The sequence below is a fragment of the Hirundo rustica genome, chromosome 1 (genome assembly GCF_015227805.2).
Source record: "Hirundo rustica isolate bHirRus1 chromosome 1, bHirRus1.pri.v3, whole genome shotgun sequence".
In the NCBI taxonomy this organism is placed as follows: domain Eukaryota; kingdom Metazoa; phylum Chordata; class Aves; order Passeriformes; family Hirundinidae; genus Hirundo; species Hirundo rustica.
In genome coordinates, this window is record NC_053450.1 from 97,054,469 (window position 1) to 97,075,515 (window position 21,047).

Below are 21,047 nucleotides of genomic sequence, written 5' to 3' on the forward strand. Positions count from 1 at the left end.
ATCCTGAAGAGGGATTTTCACCACAGCAAAGTCTTGCTCATTAGGGCTTTTGAAATTTTCAGTCAGCATTCCCATTCTCACACGACTTGCTAAATCTCAAGGATTTAGTTTTGCCATCTAGTGGCTTTGAGCAGAATTAAAATTTGCTAATGACAAATTTGAAAATTATTGTGATAAAAGATGGTGGTTTAAATTGTTGGTTATATTTGAAAAAAAAATATTTATACCTGGAAAAGAGGACTATTCCCTCCATGTAACCATTAAATGAACACTTATGATTTCAGAAAGAAAACAGGATGACTGTGTGGCCACTGAGACTCTGTGAAAAGAACAGCTGAGGTTATTGCATTGGAGTGTGGGATGGAGTTGCACTGACTGAGGGAGGAGGTTACTCAGAGGACTCCTCATATCCAATGTGTCCTTATAGAAATCCTGGAGATTTGTAAGACAATCCAAGCAGAATTCTCTTCTGTTGCCCACCTCCCTTCTATTTTAGGAGGGTGGATACAGAATAATATTTAACAAGTTATTTCCAAAAGGAGTATAATGAACAGACACTTAGGCTTAACAGAGAGGCTCTTTTTACATACAAATAGATGCCATAATAAAAAATTAATAGAATTTTACAAGTTCCATTCAATTTTTTAACACACAGTGTACAGTGTTCATTACTAACCAACTCAGGATAAAAATATTTCATTTTATGAATGTATAATATAACATTGATTCAAAAGATACAAATAAAGAAGCGACAAAATGCACTATCACTAAGATATTGCAACACCAAGAGCTAGAAGGCATCTCTGAAGTGGCTACCATCAACTTGAATCTCTCAATTTTCTCTTAAAAAAACTATGATTTGGGTTGGGACTTTAAGATCGTTCCAACTTCCACTGCTCCCATGATCAGGGCCCCTCCCACTAGTACAGCTTCTTTAGAGCCCCATCCACCCTGGCCTTAAACACTTTCAAGGATCGAGATCCACAGCTTCTCTGGGCAACTGTGCCAGTGCCTCACCACCCTCATAGCAAAAAATTCCTTTCGAATATCTAATCTAAACCAACCCTCTTTCAGTTTAAAATTGCTCCCCCTTGTCCTATCACTACACACTCCTGTAAAATGTCCCTGTCCCTCTTTTTTTATCAAACAAAACAAAACCGAATTTGCTAACACCCCCCGGCCAAATTTTACAAAATACAATTACATGATCTCCTGATTTAAAATTTTTATATCTTATGTAATTAAACCCCATAATAATTGATATTAATTTTCAAGATAAAGAGATGTCAGTATGAAAGATTTGGTCTGTCACTAAGCACTCTGAATTATTCACAGTTTCATGCCCATTATTTCAGATGCATGGATAGAAAGTTAGTGATTAAGAAACAGGGAACAGAAGCCTGCCCACTTTTAGTAATGGCAAAAGATGGAAACTGACTTAAAACAAACACCTTTTAAAATCCTTTTATTGACATTTGAAATAAAAGCTTCCAAAAATATGCTGTGAACTTCCTTAGTTGTTTAATGAGTATTTGAAAAACCAGATGAGGTCTTCAAAGTTTTTTAAGGTGCTGACATTTTATTTTACAAATGCATAAAAGTAGCATAACTTGTATGAAAAATATAACAATACAGTCAACTACAAAACAGTAGAGTATCACACACAGTCTGCAAGATTATTTTTTTCTTCAAATTGTTTGTCTACTGCGAGTGAAAGGGCCTGAAGAAAAGTTGTCATTGTAACACTGGGAGACTGAAAATAAGAGAATATTTTGTTAGACACACCACAGCAATAAGCAGACATAGTATTTCACAAACAAATCAGAGTACTTAAAAGAGAAATATTTGAATTTCATGTTACAAAAATTGAAAAATGCTATAAACCAAACTGTAAGTTTATTTAAAATCAGCTAGCACAGCAAAGTCAACTTGTGCGAAGTCTTCAGTTACAATACTGTATATTTGCTTAGAAAAAAGATTTTTAACAAATCATTATTTATAAAGTGGTAGAGGTTTGGGGTTTTTTTCAGCAAGGAAAAAAAGAGCACCAATATTAATGTTCATTAATTTAACTAAAAGTAGAATGCTCAAGTCAATCCCACCTGTCTTCTTCAATCCCATTCTGAATTATTGTTTCATAACTGTTTCAGCCGACAAAGCCGCAGAAACAAGTGCAATTTAGATTAAAAGGGAGGTTTCACTTCAGGCAGTGTTCATATGTCTTCCTGCCTGTCTCAAACCCAACCCAAAATACAATGAACAGAGTAAACTCATTTGAATATAATAAACTTACTTGAATATAAAGTGCATGTGCTAGGAAAGGAAGCTTTCTCAGGACCCGACCACCAAGACCTTCACTTTTTCTATGGTAAAACAGAGACAAGTGCTGCTTAAAATGCTAAATAACCAGCTTTAAAATAAGGTCTTTCCTTTCCTGTGTTTCTCCCTTAAGTTGCTCTAAAGAACCTCACATGACAATTCATCAGGTCACTTGCAGCTCTCTTAACAGGAGCAGGGAGTGAACAAATTCTGCTTATGGGAGACTACGCAGCAACAGCACAGGCACAGCTGCCTGCCAATGCTTACATCAGGCCCCTCCACGTTGTTTTGCCATTCTCATGAATTTGAGGGGATGTCTACCACCACTGTACAAGCATGGCACAGACACAACTACTTTTGGAAGGACTGGGAAAAAACCTGGTTTGAATGCTGGACCTCATGGGTACTGCCTGTCTCCTTCTACCCACCATTACACACTGTTTCCTTCACCTCACCCACCTGGTGTAGGTTTGCATCTTTCTCCAAGCACCACTCTGCGTATGTAAAATGCAAACCTCCGTGCCTGGAAAAACTTACTCGATTTTACTTCACTCCTCATTGGTTAAGACTGCTATTTCAGAACAGAAAGAATGCACACTTTCCAGACTTTATGAGTATTGTTTTGTTTCATAGGAACCAGGACTTTGGAAAAAAAATTGCTTGATATTGTAAATATAATTTTTATTGTTTCAAGAACTCTTATGCTGCAGTGAAAGATCATTTGCTCTACCAGCATCCTCAGCAAATCACAGCACTGTCCATTTACACTTTACTCGTTTCTCCCTTGTTTCTGTCCACTTATATCTCCAAGCTAAATACTTATCTAGCAGATGGCAAGGCATTTCAAGACACTTTTTTGGCGGGACCTAAGGCTCCTGCTATTTCTGCTAAAGTGCATTACAGTTCCCAACATCCACTGAAACCTAAGGCTAATCCAGCCAGCAACTTTTCAAGAGGACTTCAAATGATAGAGCACAAATCAGAAGTAGTAATAGGCCAAGCCAGATGTGAGACTAAGAAATGTTAGCAAATTGCGATTGCTTCCACTTTTTGTCCCCGGAAGGTTTTTGCACTATCCCAAACAGAAAAAAAACCCGTAGTTGTTTAGATCTCCAGTTGTTAGGCAATTTGGTTACTTTTACACATCATTCCATAACTCAGTATATATGTATGAAAAAAGTAAAATTTCAGAATCTTACCTTGAGATTTCTTTTAGTACAAGGCTTAACCTTGACACATTATTTTCTACAAAGCCGATCATCTCAAGCTCTCTGAGTGTCAGAAGCTGCTGTCGAGGATATATTATTTGACACTAGAAAAGAGAATTACACACTGTTGTATGAAAAATAAACGCATTCAAAATTAAATTCTACAGTAAGAGTGGAATAGAGAAAATAAATTAAATTTCTGTATTTTGTTACTGTGGAAGTATGACTAAAATTTAAAATTTACTAAAGTATGACATTTTGCAATTTTGCTTTCAAGTATTACCTTCATCAGTTCTTCCAGGCAAGAAAGATATATTCTAAATATTGCTGCAGTAGATGGAGGTCCAATGTATTGTTTTATGTCAGCCCTGTCTACAAAGGCCATATCAATTTTCTCCGTAATATTTGAAGTAGTCAGGATAACTACATTGGGATACCTTGAAGACAAAAAAAGATTTTTAGGTCACATGTAAAAGATTTATCTCTTTTTGTGACTGGCAAATTGAGACTTTCCTTCCTATGATTCAAATAATTTTATGCAATAAGCTGTTTCATCATTCTTGTCAATCTGGAATTACATTAAATGATCTGAAGCTCTCGGCCAGGTATCACCAGACTATTTCAATGCACAGTCTCTTTCCTTCAGCTGTTTCTTAAGTGTCCATAGTTCCTCTAATTCTATTTGAGAAGTGATACGTGTTAACTATCTAGAACCTAATGGCATAGCTTCTGACACACACAAAAAGTTTTATTAAAAAAATTGTAAATTTGAATCTTTAATCAATGTTTCCCATTTCAATGTTGATGTTTGTTGTCAAAGCAGACATCATGATGATCTGTCCTTTTTCTCTCCCTGTCTTTAGGGAAAGTATATTGTCCATAGATTTGATTGTCCACCCAGGTACATGCAAAATACTCTGATGGATTACTGCTATTTCTTTTCAAAATTAGCATCATTAACAAAGAATAGTTCACTAATCAATCTGGTTAAGTATTCCAAGTAGGAATTGAAATTTAGTAGGAACAGGGGCACTGAAACTGTCAATTACATTTTGCTATTGCAATAATATGCAAACAATACCTTTTAATCTGATCTATTTGTGTCAGTACGGCATTGACCACACGAATAGCATCTGAAGGCTCTGTGCCTGCCTTGAAGGCACTGCGGGTTGCGGTGAGGCTCTCGACCTACAAAAACCCAAACCAATCAACCAAAACAATAACAACAAAATCACCAAACACCAAAAAAACCAAAAAGATTGCACTTTTGGAGTTCTGGCAGCAAACAGGTAACCCATGCAATACACCTTCAGATTTCTGTGCCAACTATCTAAAATGTCTTCAAAATCTTTTGTTTGGTAGGAATTTCCAGGGAGAAAGAAAGGCATGTCAAGGAAGCAAAGTGTAGTGAGGGAAATTCCTGTTTAGACAACAGAACGGAGATTGGTTTTCATTTTAAATTTTGGAGGTGGAGGAATGGGACACACCACCAGAATAATGAATAGGTTGAATTTAGAGTGAGCTTCCCCACAGGAAGTCCAATATGACAATGCTAACAAGGTACATACTTAAGTAAGTAAGTAAGCGACTTAAGTCGCTTTTGTTTGCAAGTTTGAAGAAAATCTAACAACAATGAACTGAACCATATGCATGTTTTTTAGAGCTTTACAACAAACGCAAATAACACAAATCTGGGCTACTATGAAGTTTACAACAATATTCCACTTTTAAACATAGCAGCAAGAGAAATTTCACCAAGAAAGGTTTCAGTTCATTTTCAGCTGGAATTTGCCTGCTCAGTCATACTACGTTCTTTCCAAACCTCTCAAATCTGCAGCATTCAAGACTAAAGCTCAGTCATCGGCACAATCATTTAGCTTATAAAATAGCATAATTTTGCTTCTATTGTTCTTAATGAATGAGCACTACTGCAGCTCCTTCCCATCTATTTCCTTCCTGCTACATTTTATGTACAACGTTACTGGAATCATACCTCATCAATCAGTACAAATACAAGAGCATCTCTGTCTTCAACTAACTCTTGGATCTTCTGGAACATCTTGGTTACAAGCTTGCCACTCTAGGAAGACACCATGTGCATATGTTAACTATTTCCTTACCACACAATTTTCTAAGGCTTGTCATATTTAAAGGCGTAAATGCCTGGGTTTTAAAACAACTTTTTAATAAAACTTCTCTTTAAGTATTCTCAAACACATTAATTATTCTGATCAATCTCTGGTGTGCATACTTAGGATAAAAGCTCAACAGAATAATTACAGTGTAATTTCTAAAATACGAAATTTATTTTATTAGGTGTATAAATACATACCTCAGAAAACCATTTAGAGAAAAGGCTATGGCTGTTTATCTCAATTAACTGTCCATACCTATACCTAAAGTATGAAGAGAAAAAGAAGTATCAACTCCATTCTAAATAAAAATCAGTGATATCATTAACTTCTACAAGTCTCATTCCTGACATTCTGACCCTGGAATTCTGTGAATTAGTACTTTAAATTACTTACCTTTCAAAATATAATATATGTTTCATTGGTATTATTTTTGTTGCTGGAACTTGTCATGTTTCTGAAAATGTCACTAGAATTCTGTATATTAAATTGCTACTAGAATTTCTTCATTAGAATATGGTAACTCTTCTCATGAAAATTGCTCATTCTTCTCTTGGTGTAAGATTTTTCTTCAGTATAGAAAGAAGTGACAATGTATCTCAACCAGACATTACACAGCCCATGATTTTTCATATGTTCAGTTTGGGCTAGAGTCAGATCATGCCAATAATTACACATTATTTATGCTACATTTTGTATTTATATAACATTTTTTAATATAAATTTGTTAAGCTGCTATGAAATTTTAGGCTATTTCTTATTACCTGTCAGATATACAGACTGGCCTCTGCAGATTGCAGCTTTCAGACAATCCAAGTACAAAAAGAAATTAGTTAAAAAATCATACCTATTAAAACCAGGCTCTATCAAACATGAAGATACAAAACCCAAAGTACTCCTCAATCCTTTGTCCTTTAATATTCATTGATGTACAAAGTGAGCAAAAATTACTGTACTGCCACTGAAATGTCTTTTACACACCTGGGCACAAATAATTACACATTTTACAAGGCCTTAAGATATCCTAATCAGTCTAGCAGATCAATTTTATTGCTAGCCTGGTGCACTACAAAAGAGAAGACACATTAGCACTAGGTACAAGTTACTTGAAATCAAATATGAAATATACTTGGGCCAGTGAAAAAGAAGAAATAAGTATAGTAAACTAAAGTGAAAAATTTAAAAAAAAAAAAATCACCTATATGACAGTCGAATTGTCAGCTTCTGAGCCAATGCTTTACAGAGAGAAGTCTTCCCAGTTCCAGGAGGGCTGGTTTGAATCAGATCCATACATTACAGGGACTCTGCATTAGATTGTTAATAACATCTAACAGATTTTTAACTACTCTATTTCATTACAGCACTAATTGTAGACTAAAACCACAGCAGATAATGATGGTGTACACCAGAGTATTTTGAGAAAATTGCTTACTTGACTATAATCCTAGAACTAATGTTTGATTTTATATATTTTTAAATTATTAGTATAATTAATGTAACATTTTATATGCAGACACCATAAAGTTAAAACACTGAACAGCCACAGAAGCAAAGTGTATCACGCCTGCAGGGTTAATGCTCATCAGCATTCTCTATAATCAGTGCTATACTCCAACTTTTATCTTCCTGAAACACACTCTTCTAAGATGGAAAACAGAAACACATGATCAGTTTGACCAGCTGTCCACTTTCCCAGAAATTTCTTCCTTGGAGCAACCCAGATCATCTTGGAAACTATACTCTGGGACAAACCTTTTGGATCTGACTTAATACCCCACGGAAGAGCCACAAAGACTTCCTCCAAAGAGGCAAGTACAAGCACAGTTACCAGAGTATGAGTCTGAAATAAAGTCTTTCAAACAAAAACATCCTGAAGCTTCTAAATCGACAGTTGTAATGTAAATACAATCAACAAATATTTCCACTGTGACCTTTTCTTTTTAAATAACAGTCTTGCATTTTGCAAGAAAATGGATTCACTTGATGCTAACCACGTTTGTCATATAACCTCTACAATAAGCTAAGATTGACTGAAGACTTCAGCTTCACTGAAATAACAGTAACTAAACTAGCAGGAGTTGGCAATAGAATACAGTGTCAACAACAAAACACAGATCGTTTTCCCAATTTCCCCAAAGTTTTTATAAAGCTAAAACTAACAAAATATTTAGTACTGTGACAGAAGTTTAACTAATATATACCTCCTAATATCTACAGTATCTGCATTATTTTTGTTCATTATGTAAAAATGCAATGATATCACTTAAAAATTAAAACTAAGAAATCCACAGTTGTCACTGCACTGTAAATTTTAGAATTTAAATTCATGCAAAACACAGTACAAGTAAACATTGATTTCACTCTGACATCACATTTCATCCAAATCCATACTGTTGAGGTGCTGCTTTTGCATCACCTCATTTCACTACACAGGACTGCAGTACCAGTCTTTCCAAAAGAAAAGTATAAACAGACAGCCAATGAATCTACTTGGTTTAAAACAGATCATTTTTACCATGCAGCAAAACAACTCTGTTCCATGATATCAGGTTGCTGTCAACATTTTTGTCAGAAAATAATAATGTTGTCGTCACATAGTCGAGTAACTAAATGAAGAGGACAAATAGAAAGACACAAATTAGAGACATAACAGCAAATAAAACTACAAATAGAATCAATCTCTAATGATGTTTATTGTGTACTCATAACAACGACAAAAAAAAAAAGAGCTCATGTCTTTTAGTCATAGGCAAATTTATTTCTGCAAAGGATGGGAATGAATTTCTGTCCTGCAAAGAATAAGAATAGCATGTACTTGACAGAAATGGAGTTCTAGAACTTTTAAATGAATAAATTAAATGCTTTAAAGAAAGGAAATTGATTTAATTTCTCATTGTCCCATATACTGTGTGTCTATACACAAGCTGCCTAAGCACAGAGAGTCAAACACTCAAACTCTGGGTCCTGTTTAGATATTGTACAGCTATACATTTGTACAGTTTGTTGTAGTCAGCCCACCAAAGCATTTCCCGTCACATTTATCCTGTTTTTACTGGAGCTTTTGCATCAGTTACTGCAAGGAATTTGTAGATTAATTCATTCTTCCAAATAAGGGAAATAGCACGTATTTCCTGGAACACTTGCTTTGAAAAATATTGCAGTTTCATCTCAGAATTATCTGGAATTAGGAAGTAGAGAACTCTTTCAATAAAATGTATATGAACATAAGATGTGAATCTATGATGACTTTTACCTATAATAACACCTGATATTATCTTCTGTTGTTCTTACCTGTAATGAGCTTCTGATCCCTATGTGTTGACGGGATGCTCCTGCATTATCTCATGCTTGAGATGGAGTAATCGCACAACAGTAAAAACATCTGAACTTAATCCACATATTTTTTCAAAATTCTATTGGCACTGTGCTATTTTGAAAACTCATAGCAACCATTTCAGAGCCCATAGAACCCAACTGTGCTCAGGCATTTCCATGGTTTAAAGAATGAAGATTTATCACAATTTTACAGCAGTATTTCTAGTTTTAGCCATTAAAAGCAATAATTTCTTTCTACCCATATACACTTCCACTCAACAGTGACACTTGCTGTTATTTAGTACACCAGCAAGTCTAATTAAAAAGTCCTGTAATTTCACAGATGGCTTTGAAAGTTGTTCCATAAATTAGACAAATGTGGATATATTAATTGATATTTACCTTATCAATTAAGAAGTACAATCACTGGAATGTTTTGCTTTTCTATATTTGGTTATAAAGACTTAAGTGAGAATAGTATATCTATGGTATTACAAATAAGCTAATGAATTAATTATTTGTGTCCAAGAACTTGTTAGAAGATGAATTGAACTATTTGTGGGTTTTATTTGCATCACAATTACTGAATTTCATATTGTAGTATTACCGTTCTATAAGCTCTGGCAGTTATCATCACAACCTCTGATGAATGCACAGGATCTTCAAGCTAGAAAATGACCCCATGGAAGTGTTTTGTTTCTTTCCAACGTCTTGCCGGCATTCAAGTGGCAGGGCACTCAGCTCTAGTCAAATCATTGAGTATGTATTTGCATGAACAGTAACATTGCTGGACATTACTGCCAAGCCCATTAACTGTTTAGCTGCTTCCAGAAACAAAGTTAAACTCCCATTCCCTTCTGCCCAGTCTGCACCCATACCTCCATAGGAGATGCAGCAAACTTCAAACAGGCTTAATTTCAGCTCTTACTGCTCCTCAAGCAATCTTAACTGTTATTCATTTCCAACTTACATTTGATTTTACTTCAGTGTCATAGATAAGACTTTCCCAAAGGCCGTGGAATTCAGCTGCAAAAGCAATATATTATATACCTGTTTAGGATAAATCAGTCTGGAAACTTGTAACTCACCACTGCAGCACAAAACAGTTCTCAAATTATGCTCAACTAAAATGAAAAATTAAGAAGAGATATATGAAAGCAAGTAAAGCATCTGTGGGGAAAAAGAAGTTATTTTTCTCAAAATGCAAACACCACTTTCTAACAGACAAATTCAGCAATTTCCCACTTTCTATTTCCTCCAATAATTGATACGAGGAATTAATGTTAATTTCTTAACATGAAATGAAAAATATCGTTCCTTCCATCCTCAGCAGAGGATGAACTTACATTTCACCAAGGGAGCAATGAAAAGTTGTGCTAGGAGGAGGGTTCTAAGGCAAATTTTATCATTCACTTTTGCTTTTTTTTTTTTAACATCAAGATATAGAGGTCCAAAAAACCATGTAGCTGAATAATGCGTAAAAAACTAAAGTTGTCATTTGAGCATCAATCATTCTTAGCTTTTAGCTTCTAACTTTCACCAAAGAAAAGCAAGAAAGACTAAACAACTATAAACCACAAAATTGTGGCAGTAATGTGCATCAGATTTAATTCTTCCTGAAAACAAATGTAATGGATAGTTAGGCATTTCACAACATGGAAAGAGTAGGAAATGTTCAAAAATTACTGTCTCTCTGAGCTAAAACTCACACCTGAGCTTCCCCTTCCAGGCAGAGAATCCAACTTCCCCAAGCAAAAGATCGAAACAGGCAGGTCTGGCTCTATCATAGAGAAAAGCCTTATTTTTCATCTCCAGAAGACAAGGACTAAATCTCTTTACTTTGTTTGTCTGTTTCATGTATAAGACCAGTACTGTCTTGGGGGCTGGAAGTCAGCAGTGGGCTCTGGAAAATGAATATTTAAAGTGATGAGTTTCTTGGGGGTCTTCAAGTTAAATAAAACTTGGAATGCAACCGTCAGTGTTAAAAACTTGCATGCTTCTGATGATGACTATGTATTTTAGACACAAGACCAATTATTTCCACACATCCACAAGTATTACAGAAATAAATTATGTGTTTTGGAATCACCTGCAGAAGTTCATTCAAAACCACAAAGGAAAATTTGTTCCATAAAGAAAAAAGTCCAAACGTATTTGTTCTATAGACAAACAATAAATACAAATAATACCTTTAACAGGTAACTATACACACTTCTAACCTTTGCAATATTTTCTTTATTGCTCTAGAGCTTCCAGAAATGTCAAACAGGTACCTGCTGGCAGCACCCAGTGGTGAGCTGCAGTGATATCCTCATTCTCTTCTTCCAGGTTTTCAGAGGTTGGTCCTTCTTCATTCAGATGAAAAATATGAAGAGAAAGACTGCTTATGCTCAGGTCAATAGGCTAGAATGAACATAAAAAAGATTTGTTATGTGTCATATTTCTCATTCAAAGCTAGTTACAAAAAAGAAAGTTACAGTTCTTATCTGGCATTTATCTCTGAAACCTACTACCTCTATTTCAAACCTTACTAAGCAGCAAAAAACTTAGCCACTTTTTCCTAGTTATACTAGTCAGCCTAAGAAGAGATACTGCATCATCCTTGTCTTGCTTATACCCTTAGGGTACCACCAGTCTACCTACAAGTAGTTCAGGGGCACATAAACAGAGCTGCACATTCTTGACTGGGAATACCTGTCTGTCCTTCAGTTTCAGCTCCGTATCCACAATCGACACAGACTGCACATTGTTGTTAAGGAAAGTGTCATCAAACTCTGTCCACTTGTAATCACCAAACACGATATTGTGTCTGTTCAACAGCTTTAAGACACTCATCCTAATATCTTCTTTCTTGGCCACACTAACAAGAAAGAAACACACAAGAAACTTTATGGCATTGACATTTATAAGGAAATTTGAATTAGTGTGCATTATGCGTTGTTTCATATGTGAGGCCTTCATGGAAAACAGCTTTCATCTCACACACACCAAAAAACCCAACCAACCAACCAACCAACCAGCCAAAAAACGCCCCCAATCCTAAAAAACAACCAACACAAAAAAAAAAAAAAAAAACCAAAAAAAAAAACCAAAAAAAACCCCAAACCCACTCAACACTCCTCAACATTCTACAGGAAAAAAGAACCTCTCAGATTCAGTCTGTCTGCAAAAGCAACAAGCTTTTGTTGTTTTTGATAGTTGTTTTTAATTTGTGCATTAAAAGACATAATCCAAATAATACTCTTTGCTCTGTTTGAGGTCATATCAGAGGATACTGAATGAGACAGCTAGAAGACTTCAAGAATGGAAAGCAGTTATGCAATCTGTGGTTTAGTAGGTTTAGTAGGAAACCCAGGAAGACTCAGAGTCAAGCTACAGACTGGTATGCTTAGCTTGGAAGCTCAGTTACATTTTCAGGACAGCTGAAATGTCAGGACAGGGACATAATGTAAGAAGAATTCCAGAAGAGATAGAAAATACATGAAAAGGAATACCATTTGAAGATTGAACTTAATTTTGCAAATTCAATCACCTATAACCAGTGCAAATTCTCAGTTCTCTGTTAAGCCTGACAAAAATAGCACAGTGGATATTTTATACCATGATTTTCCTAACACCTCAGACATGCTCTCCCATATCCTTCAGATATCCAAAGTGGTAGGTAAGAACTGGATAAATGGACAAAGAGAGTTGGACTGTCCAGCTCAGAGGGCTGTGATTAGTACAAAGATTAAGCAGAGCTGTCATTAACTTGGGTGGGGAAAGGCAGTGTGGTGCTGTTAGCATTGGGACCAGCACTGCTTCTGCATCCTTGACAATGGGATGAAAAGCAACTGTATCACGTTTACGGATAACACCAAAGCAGGGAGAACTGTCTGGAAGGCGGGGCTGCTGCTCAGAGGGACCTCTGTAGGTTGGCAATATGATTTGACTGGAAGCTTTTGACGTTCAACAAAAGTAAATGTGAAGTCTTAACACTCCATCCACTGCCCAGATAACAGAACAGATCAGAGGCCAACTGGATGACATGCAGTCTTGCAGAAAAGGGACCACAGGTACTGGTGGACAAGATGGCAATAAGTCAGCAGTGTGCCCGTGCTCCAAATGAGGGCAACCTTATTTGAGGCTGTGTTACCAAGGCTGCAGATGTTAGGGAGAGTAGCTGCTTCCATCTGCTGGCTTTGTAAGACCACATCTGGAGTACTGTGAGCAATTGTGAACACTGACACAGAAGAGACAAGGATAAACTGCGGCAAACCCAGAACGTGGCCAACAACTTGTGAGACTGGATGACATGACCCACAAAGTGCAACTGAGAGAAATGTATTTGTTCAAACTTAGGAAGAGACACAGGTGAGGAAACTCCCGGGAGAGCAGAGAGAAGGCAGGGCTGGGTCCTGCAGGCTCTTGGAGGTGGTAAAAAGAGGCCAAGAGGAAAGAGGCACAAGTGGCAGCAAGCAACGCTCTGATCAGAGACCTGCTCGACTTCTGGTGAACTTCCACATGGATCTGAACGCTGTCACACACGTTTGGGAGCGCTTGCTTCAAATCTCCAGCGGCGTCATCCATCTTTCTCGCTCCTAGGGGAAAAGCAATACCAAAGAGAAGCAACTTCCAGCGACTGCTACACGCCCACGCCACGGACGGCCCTTTCCCGGCGCCCCGTCCAGGTGCACACCACTCACCGCAAAGACCGGGTACGTGATGGGGACCAGGACCGGGATCGGCACCTCCCTCCCTCAGGAGATGGCGACGACAGCCTCGGGACACGCCGCGAGCGCAGTCGCGCGTAAGTACGGGCGGGCGCGCTGCTCCCGCCTCAGCGCTGGGGACAGGGAATCACCTCAGGCACGCACGGCCTCGGGAGCGAGGCGCCAGAGCGACGGGAACTGCGAGCGCAGGCGAGCCTGAGGCACTAGGCACCCACTGCGGCAGCCGCAGTTTGTAAAGGGCGCGCTGGGCGAAGCAGGGCCGACCCCTCACCCGGATCTTCCTCCGCGACGGGCGGGAGGGTTCGCCCGCCCCATCGCTTCCGGGGGTGCCGGCCGCGGCTCCGCCATGGGGAAGAAGCACAAGAAGCACAAAACCGAGAAGGCAGAATGGCGCTCGACCTCCTCCACCGCCTATAGCGGTAAGGGCCGGGGGGGGGGGGGCCTCTTTGTACCCGGGACGCGCCCGCCTCTTCCCTCGGCGCGGCTGTCGGCTGGGGGCCTGGTCCCTGCGCGGGCTGGGGGACCTGGGCAGAGACCTTGCTCCCAGTGCCGGAGCTGCCGAGGAACGCGGGGCGGGTGGTGGGGTGTGAGCCCGAGCGTCTCCGTGCTTCGCACGGCTGCCCCTGAGAGGATCCGGTCGCTGCGGTGCGATGCTGGATTTCACCTTGCTCTGCAAGGACCTTGCGACGTTTTCAGGGGAGGCCGAAGAGCCGGTTTCTTACGTCTTGCGGGTTTGTGGAACATAACAACGTAAGACGTGCAGAACGACCGTTTGTTAGCTTGGATTCGTTAGTCTTAGCTATTGTTTCTCTTTCCAACTGTATTGTATATATTTTTGATTTGCAGCGAATTCTTACGAATAATAGTTCTAGAAGAAGCTTTGGAACTGGGAGTGTTTAGCCTGGAGTAAAGGATGCTCAGGGGAGACCTTATCACTCTGCAGCTGCCTGAAAGGAGGGTTGTAGCCAGGTGGGGGTCGGTCTCTTCTCCCAGGCAATCAGTGACAGAGGACATGGCCTCAAGTTGCACTAGGGAAACTTCAGGTTGGACATTGAGAAAGAATTTATTTACAGAAAGGATGATTCTGTATTAGAATGAGCTGCCCGGGGAGGTGGTGCAGTTACCATCCCTAGAGGTGCTTAGGAAAAGACTGAATCTGGCACTTAGTGCCATGGTCTAGTTGACATGGTAGTGTTTGGCCATAGATTGGGCTCAATCTCAGAGGTCTTTTCTGACCTAATTGAGACTGAATCTGTAATTGCTGTGTGCTGTTAGCTCCATGTGCATTTATTTTTATTTTTTTTTTAATTTCTTTTTTTAAAATTTAGATTATGTGGACAAACCTTTGGAAAAACCCTTAAAGCTGGTTCTTAAAGTTGGAGGCAGTGAAGTCACTGAACTTTCTGGGTCAGGGCATGATTCTAGTTACTATGATGATAGATCAGATCATGAACGAGAACGACATAAAGAAAAGAAGAAAAAAAAGAAGAAAAAGTCAGAGAAGGAAAAAGAAAAGCATCTAGATGATGAAGAAAGAAGAAAGAGAAAGGTAAGCTGCAATTTTTAGAATTCAGACGCACAAACCTTCTTGCTTGCTTATCAGGTCTAAAATCTGGTGCAGAACTTTGTTTAAATCACTGTTGCAAGAACCTTACTGTCTGAAGATAGCAATTCAGAAATGTAGAGAACCCTTGTGTGTGAGTTGGTGTACTTCTGCCATTTAAAGGAGATATACCTTTTGTCATGATTCTATGAAGAAAGAAAAAGCTTCCTTCTTACAACTTTATATTTTCCTTATTTTTTTGCCTTGAATGCATGCTTCTGTATTTTAGCCAGCTCACAAACATGTTTTTCCTACCATTTTAGGAAGGGTATTTTCAGCTTTTTCAAATAAATCTAGGCTGCATTTATTTTCCTGAGGTGTGCCAAATTACTGGACATTGAAATTGATACTGTTGAGTACAATGGTACATTACTTGGTTGACTCTTGGAATTACCTGTGTGCTAGGCTTTGTGGCTTTGTTAGTAGCCAGAAATGTGGTCACCTTAGCTGTCTGTGTTGAACGTTGGGGAGTTTGATTAAAATCAGCAGTAAGGCATTGACAGCACATTCACTTGTACAATTTAATTTTAAAGTATTTCTTTTGTGTAGAGATGGTTCTCTGACCTTTCTCCTTTTTTAATTCTTTCCTGTCACGCAGTTTTACTATTCTTGTGTGATGGATTTTTCGGTGCTACTTTGTGTATGTTTGTGGCTAATATCTATCAATTCCAAGTAATACAAGCCTAACAAAAAAATCAACTGGAAGTGACATCTCATAGATGGTTCAGAAGCTCTTGAATACAGCACAGATAGTGCATGATTTTCTTAGTACAGATGTTCCAGGCTGGAAATTGAAATGTAGCAAATGTAGCAAACCCTTGTCCTTCATATCATATTTGCATATTTGCCTTTACTGAGTTGTGGGGTGGGGGTTGTTTGGATTTTTTTCCCCCAGAACTTCATTATTAATACATTAAAATTAAGCTATTGGGTAGCTAAGTAACAAAACTGTAGTCTAAGGAAGGTTAATGAAAGTGTGCTTTTCTGTGCAAATGTAAGTAATGATTGTGGGATTTCAGGAATGATTTAGGTATGCCTTTAAAACTCAGGAAGAGATCATTAATTGCCACCACTGTTTCTTATGGTTCTTTTGTTGGTCAAGTTGTCACATATTTTACTCATTTTTGTTCAATGTGACAAACAACAAAAATACAGCAGAGGCACAGATTGATCTTTACTCAATAGTAAATTAATATTCTTTGCTCTCTGGTGTAGCTTATTATCATGCAGTTTTACATATCAGTAGTTCCAGAATTTGTCTTTTCAATAAAATACAGGAATGATAGAACAATACTGTATTAAGTACAAGGTAGCAGAAGATTAACAGTTCAGTTTTAATTGAAGAAGAAAATTTAAAAAATAATAGTGAAAATGTATGCAGTATTGTTTAAACCATATTATGACTTGGATATTGAATGAGTATTCCAAGTTAAAAACATCACTGTTTCTTACCTTTTGGTCTGTGAGATTGCACATTCCAAGTACGTCCCTCTGAAATACGTCTTCTCTCTGCTGTCCTAGGAAGAGAAAAAGAGGAAAAGGGAGAAGGAACAGTGTGACACTGAAGGAGAAACTGACGACTTTGATCCTGGAAAAAAGGTGGAGGTTGAACCTCCTCCAGATCGTCCTGTTAGAGCATGCAGAACTCAGCCAGGTGAGCAATGTGAAAGATTAAATTATTTTGGTTCTTTTTAAAAGCACACAAAACAAAGCTTTTGTCAAAGGTACCAAAATGTAAAATACTCATTAAGATTTACTGAACTGTAGGGACTTGACTTTTTCCAACATTCAAAACTTTCTGCTGTCTGAAAAGTCAATATTCTTCTTGGTGCTTCCACATTTTAGTAGGTTTGTTTTCAGGTGACTGATGTTTCCAAGGACATTTGTCTCTGGCTTCTGTTCCTAGGCAGAATAAACCTCATTATAAAAGTATTATTGCACATAGTGCTCCCCTAATTCCTTCTTAGCATTTACACAACAGTGATCAGAATGTCTGAAATTAAGTTTCACTTAGTTCAAGGGAAAAAGCTCTTGTGGAGACTTCTTAGGTGTTGTTACGGGTTTTTTTTGTTGTTTTCTAAACTATGTGGAGTTTTAGTATCTCTATGGTCATGGAAAGGAAGTTGTGACAGCGTGTCTCTAAAGACTGTAGACACCACACACCACCCCTGGTTTTCATTTATGAATCTTCTTTTATTCTTATCACCAGCCAAAGTATTTGTCAGCTGTGTGTGGCTACTTCTGCATGTTTAATATTTTCAGATTTTGCCATGCTTTTTCTACCTGTAGCCATTGCTTGGTAATTAAAACTCAGTATTACTCAGTGGAAACCTTTACTTTAGAGAATTTTCAATTACATCATGATCTCAGTTACACATAAGCCTGAAAATGGAACCTAGTAGCAAAAAATTGTGTCTTTAGGAATATTGCGGGTCTTGTCTTTGGAATACTGCCCTTTGATTGGTTTATAATTGTGACCACACATTAAACTGAGGAACGATGGCCATCAACTGTCAAGGTAACTGAAATTTTCGGGCCAGAGTTTTAGGTCTCTGGGTAGTGAGGAGCCTTAAAAACTGAGAATATAAAAACTATTCCCATTACTACAGTCTCTTCATCTGGTTCTAAAATTGTATTGGAAAGTGTATAAATTATCTGACCTATTCTGGTTAAGAAAGGAAATGTCTTTCCTCTATCGATATGAAGAGTTGGATTTTCAATTCTTGGTGCTTCTTTAATGTTTCATGCTTCACTAAAGCCAGTCTCTCTGAAGTAACACGTAATTAACACGTAGTGTTTCTTGTGTGATCTGTACAGGAAGTGAAATTGTAAGTGTTTCCTCTCTTGCCAACAAGTCTGCATATGTTTCCCACTCTGTGATTGAAAGGTTTAGAAAATTGCATGGGGTTTATGTTGAAGTGTAATGGTTTTAATTTAATAAAACTAGGCAGAAACACTAATTAATGTAGGGGTTTTAGTGTTAATATTTTTGTGGGAGGGAGAGATGAGGAGAAAAATAAAGCAGGCTTAAGCTTAAAAATGAACAAAAAATAGTTTTATTAACACACACGAAAAAAATAGAAAAAAAAATGTTGGAAAAAGAAACTAAAACAGAATGAAACTTCAAAAACACGCTTCTTTCCTCTTACAAACTATTAACTTTCTTGTTGAACAACATAGAAAGACACAATTTAGGATTTTCAGTCAGTTTCACTACTTAGGTAGAACTACACATTATTTTAGGAGAAGAGTCCTTCTAAGATCTTTTATGAAGATGTTTGCTCACGCACACATCTGCTGCCGCCTGGAGTTTTTGCAGACTGTGATGTTCTATCCTCAGAGCTTCTCAGTGTATTTGGGGTATTATTTACGAATACTTCTTCTGATCTAAAATCATCTTTGTCTCAAAGGGCTGAGACCTCTTTTTTGACCCAGGAGCGGGGGTTCCAAGGTTCCCAAATAAATCTCTATTACACCAATCCTTAATTTTGATTAGAATAACATTCTACCCAAATAATACTAAGATGCTGCAAGGAACAGTTCATTTCTTCATAATTTACCTTAGAAAAGTCCAGTTAAAAATGTCCACTTCTTCAATCCTATTCCAATATTATTAGTTCTTTCACTTCTCCTCTAACTGACTTCACGCAGTATCTGTTCCATGTATCTTCTGTTTTCTTCTTTCTTTTTCTCTCGAGGAAGAATTGTGCTTTAAAGGTTCCATGTTGCTAAGAAAAGATTAAATTTTGCCTGGGCTTGCAAAGGCCACGTGCATGCGCTGGGCTGGTAGAAGAAACAGGCAAATGTCCTTTTTTCCACCCCTCGGTCTTATCTAAGGCAGTCCAGCTCAGAGCTATTACTAAGCTGCAAAAAAGGCTTCACCTAGGCTGCTCTCAGGCGAGCAGCAGGTCTTAGAGGGCTCAGCAAGGCCCAGCTCAGCTGCCCAGAGGCAGAAGGGCCTGACCTGGGCCTCCCCAACCCCACTCCCCACCCCCGGCTCCCTCGCCTCCCCCCCCCCGCCCCGCCCCCCCCCCCGCTGCATGCGACAGCAGTTTTCAGAAGCCTGGCTGGGCCCGGCCCAGCCAGCAATGGAGGGCCCACACTGAGCTCTCCCTGCTCTCCATGCAGGCAGCGGCTGCTGAAAGCCCGGCCGGGCCCAGCCTGTCTGCCCAGAAAGGCAGCAGAGCCTGGCCTGGGCCCGGGCCGGGGCCTGACCACCCTGTTACCTCATGGCCGATCACCGAAGCCAGAGAGTGGGCAGTCCCAGCAGATTAGTTTTAAATGTTCCTTCCAAAGTTGCACTGAGACTTCTCATTGGTCAACTTAGCTGCCAGTATTCCATCCTGCTCTTTGATAGGTCCTTGTCCCCCGCCCCGCCGCCCCCATCCCCCCCCAACTCACGCCAAGGTTAGGGCAGGGAAAAACATTTTCTATTTCTCTATATCTAGAAAGCAAAATTGTGCCAACCTATGATATGAAGAAGCCATTAAAATTGCACGGCAAACATGGAAGAATGTGGGTTTCCAACTGTAGTATTTGAGCAAACAGGTTTCACTTTTTCTGCAAAAATATATAACATAATTATTTTAATCTTATTAATGCATATTCTTAGAGCTACTAAACTTAGCATTACATGTGACTTCGTAGCCTTCCCCATGAGACTAGACGGCCGCTGAAGGTAAAGGAAGAGTCTTGACTCTCTGACTTCGGGTTGGGTAGTTCTGCTTTTATTCTTATGTCCTGCTCAGCTTTGGAGACCTTTCTCGATGGAGAGCCGATGGCAGAGAATGCTGGCCCCTCCCCCGCCTTAGCTTTTTCCCCCAGGGGGCAGGGCCCATAGGCAGACCCAGAGGCATCACCCAATCAGTGATAAAACAGCATTAGGTTACATCTCTGTGAGGGGGATGGGCACTGCTGGGCAGGGACAGATAGAAAAGAACATTACAAATATAAACCCAGTTAATGCATTACAACATGACTTAATGGGTACTAGGTTTTAATGTGATTAAAAGTAGGCTCAGAAAGTAAAAGAAGAAATAGGTACTGTGTGCTTAGAAATCTGATGTGCTTCTTCTTTGAAATCCATGTCACATTCAGCTTCAGATCAGTACAAGTTGTACTTGTACTAAGATTTTTCTCTCTGGAATTTATATTTTTAAATAAATAAATATATGCATATGCTGTTTCATTGCATTTATCTATGTTTTCATCTCAAAATGCAGCTGAAAATGAGAGCACACCAATCCAGCAATTACTGGAACACTTCCTTCGCCAGCTTCAAAGGTAGTAAATGTTACTGTGCCTGTAGCTGTGTTGGCCGCATCTGATACATATTTATATGTGTGACTTGGCAACTTATCCTGGTTTTCTGATTGAAAGTGGTGCCTAGAGACTGACTGTAATATATTTGTTAACCTTTGCAACCATGTCAGACCTGGCAGTTTTTAAAGATAAGTTGAGGAAAATTATTATCAACTTAGCAATTCTAGCATTGGGCAGGGAAATAAGTGTTTTGGGCAGAGGATACCTTGTCATTATAAATTTATTAAGTATTAATGACTTAGTTGAGGAATTAAAAGCCAGTTGTAACTCTACAATAATTTAAAATTTAACTGTTCAGTTAAATTTTGTTTTAATCAGTGTCCACAGTCAGACACAAAGCAAATTCAGACCTAGTTACTTGATAATCTTCTGAATTTGGAAAGGCTTTTTATTTTATTGTTTCCTTAAAGCTGCACCTCATGTTTTGTGAGGTGCA

The 21,047-nt window shown here is 38.5% G+C and overlaps 2 protein-coding genes across 11 annotated transcripts in view; one reads left to right on the forward strand and one right to left on the reverse strand.

Moving 5' to 3' along the window:
• Positions 1-1,438: 1,438 nt before the first annotated feature.
• TRIP13 (thyroid hormone receptor interactor 13) lies at positions 1,439-13,974 on the reverse strand. 2 transcript variants are annotated; one of them, XM_058423788.1, is made up of 14 exons: positions 13,660-13,974; positions 13,452-13,554; positions 11,669-11,834; positions 11,248-11,377; positions 9,945-10,000; positions 8,174-8,265; positions 6,858-6,929; positions 5,860-5,923; positions 5,521-5,607; positions 4,609-4,715; positions 3,811-3,964; positions 3,519-3,631; positions 2,294-2,363; positions 1,439-1,753 (listed from the first exon to the last, which is right to left on the reverse strand). In XM_058423788.1, exons 2-14 carry the CDS (start codon positions 13,541-13,543, stop codon positions 1,658-1,660), a joined length of 1,299 nt encoding a protein of 432 aa, XP_058279771.1. In that variant the 5' UTR covers positions 13,544-13,554; positions 13,660-13,974; the 3' UTR covers positions 1,439-1,657. The 2 variants fall into 2 exon arrangements, with proteins under 2 accessions (XP_058279771.1, XP_058279789.1); XM_058423806.1 differs by having other exon boundaries at positions 13,818-13,944.
• BRD9 (bromodomain containing 9) overlaps positions 13,818-21,047 on the forward strand; it is a 28,712-nt gene continuing 21,482 nt past the window's right edge. For 3 of the 9 annotated variants that reach the window (XM_040070325.2, XM_058423753.1, XM_040070837.2), the window contains exons 1-4: positions 13,822-14,105; positions 15,015-15,235; positions 16,811-16,943; positions 20,512-20,572. In XM_040070325.2, coding sequence (XP_039926259.1) covers positions 14,033-14,105; positions 15,015-15,235; positions 16,811-16,943; positions 20,512-20,572 — 488 coding nt within the window. In that variant the 5' untranslated portion in view covers positions 13,822-14,032. Of the gene's footprint in view, positions 14,106-15,014; positions 15,236-16,810; positions 16,944-20,511; positions 20,573-21,047 lie in introns of all 9 variants that reach the window. The other 6 variants (XM_040070495.2, XM_040070926.2, XM_040070240.2 and 3 more) reach the window with 4 other exon arrangements.

Bases quoted from the DNA above. Each gene is read 5' to 3' on its own strand.
- TRIP13 (XM_058423788.1), bottom strand. From the start codon at position 13,543: ATGGATGACGCCGCTGGAGATTTGAAGCAAGCGCTCCCAAACGTGTGT. The intron at 8,266-9,944 runs GTAAGTTGGAAA...CTCTTCATTTAG, and splicing joins ACACTGAAGTAAAATCAAAT to TTACTCGACTATGTGACGAC. The intron at 5,924-6,857 runs GTGATTTTTTTT...TTCATACTTTAG, and splicing joins ACAATTCGACTGTCATATAG to GTATAGGTATGGACAGTTAA.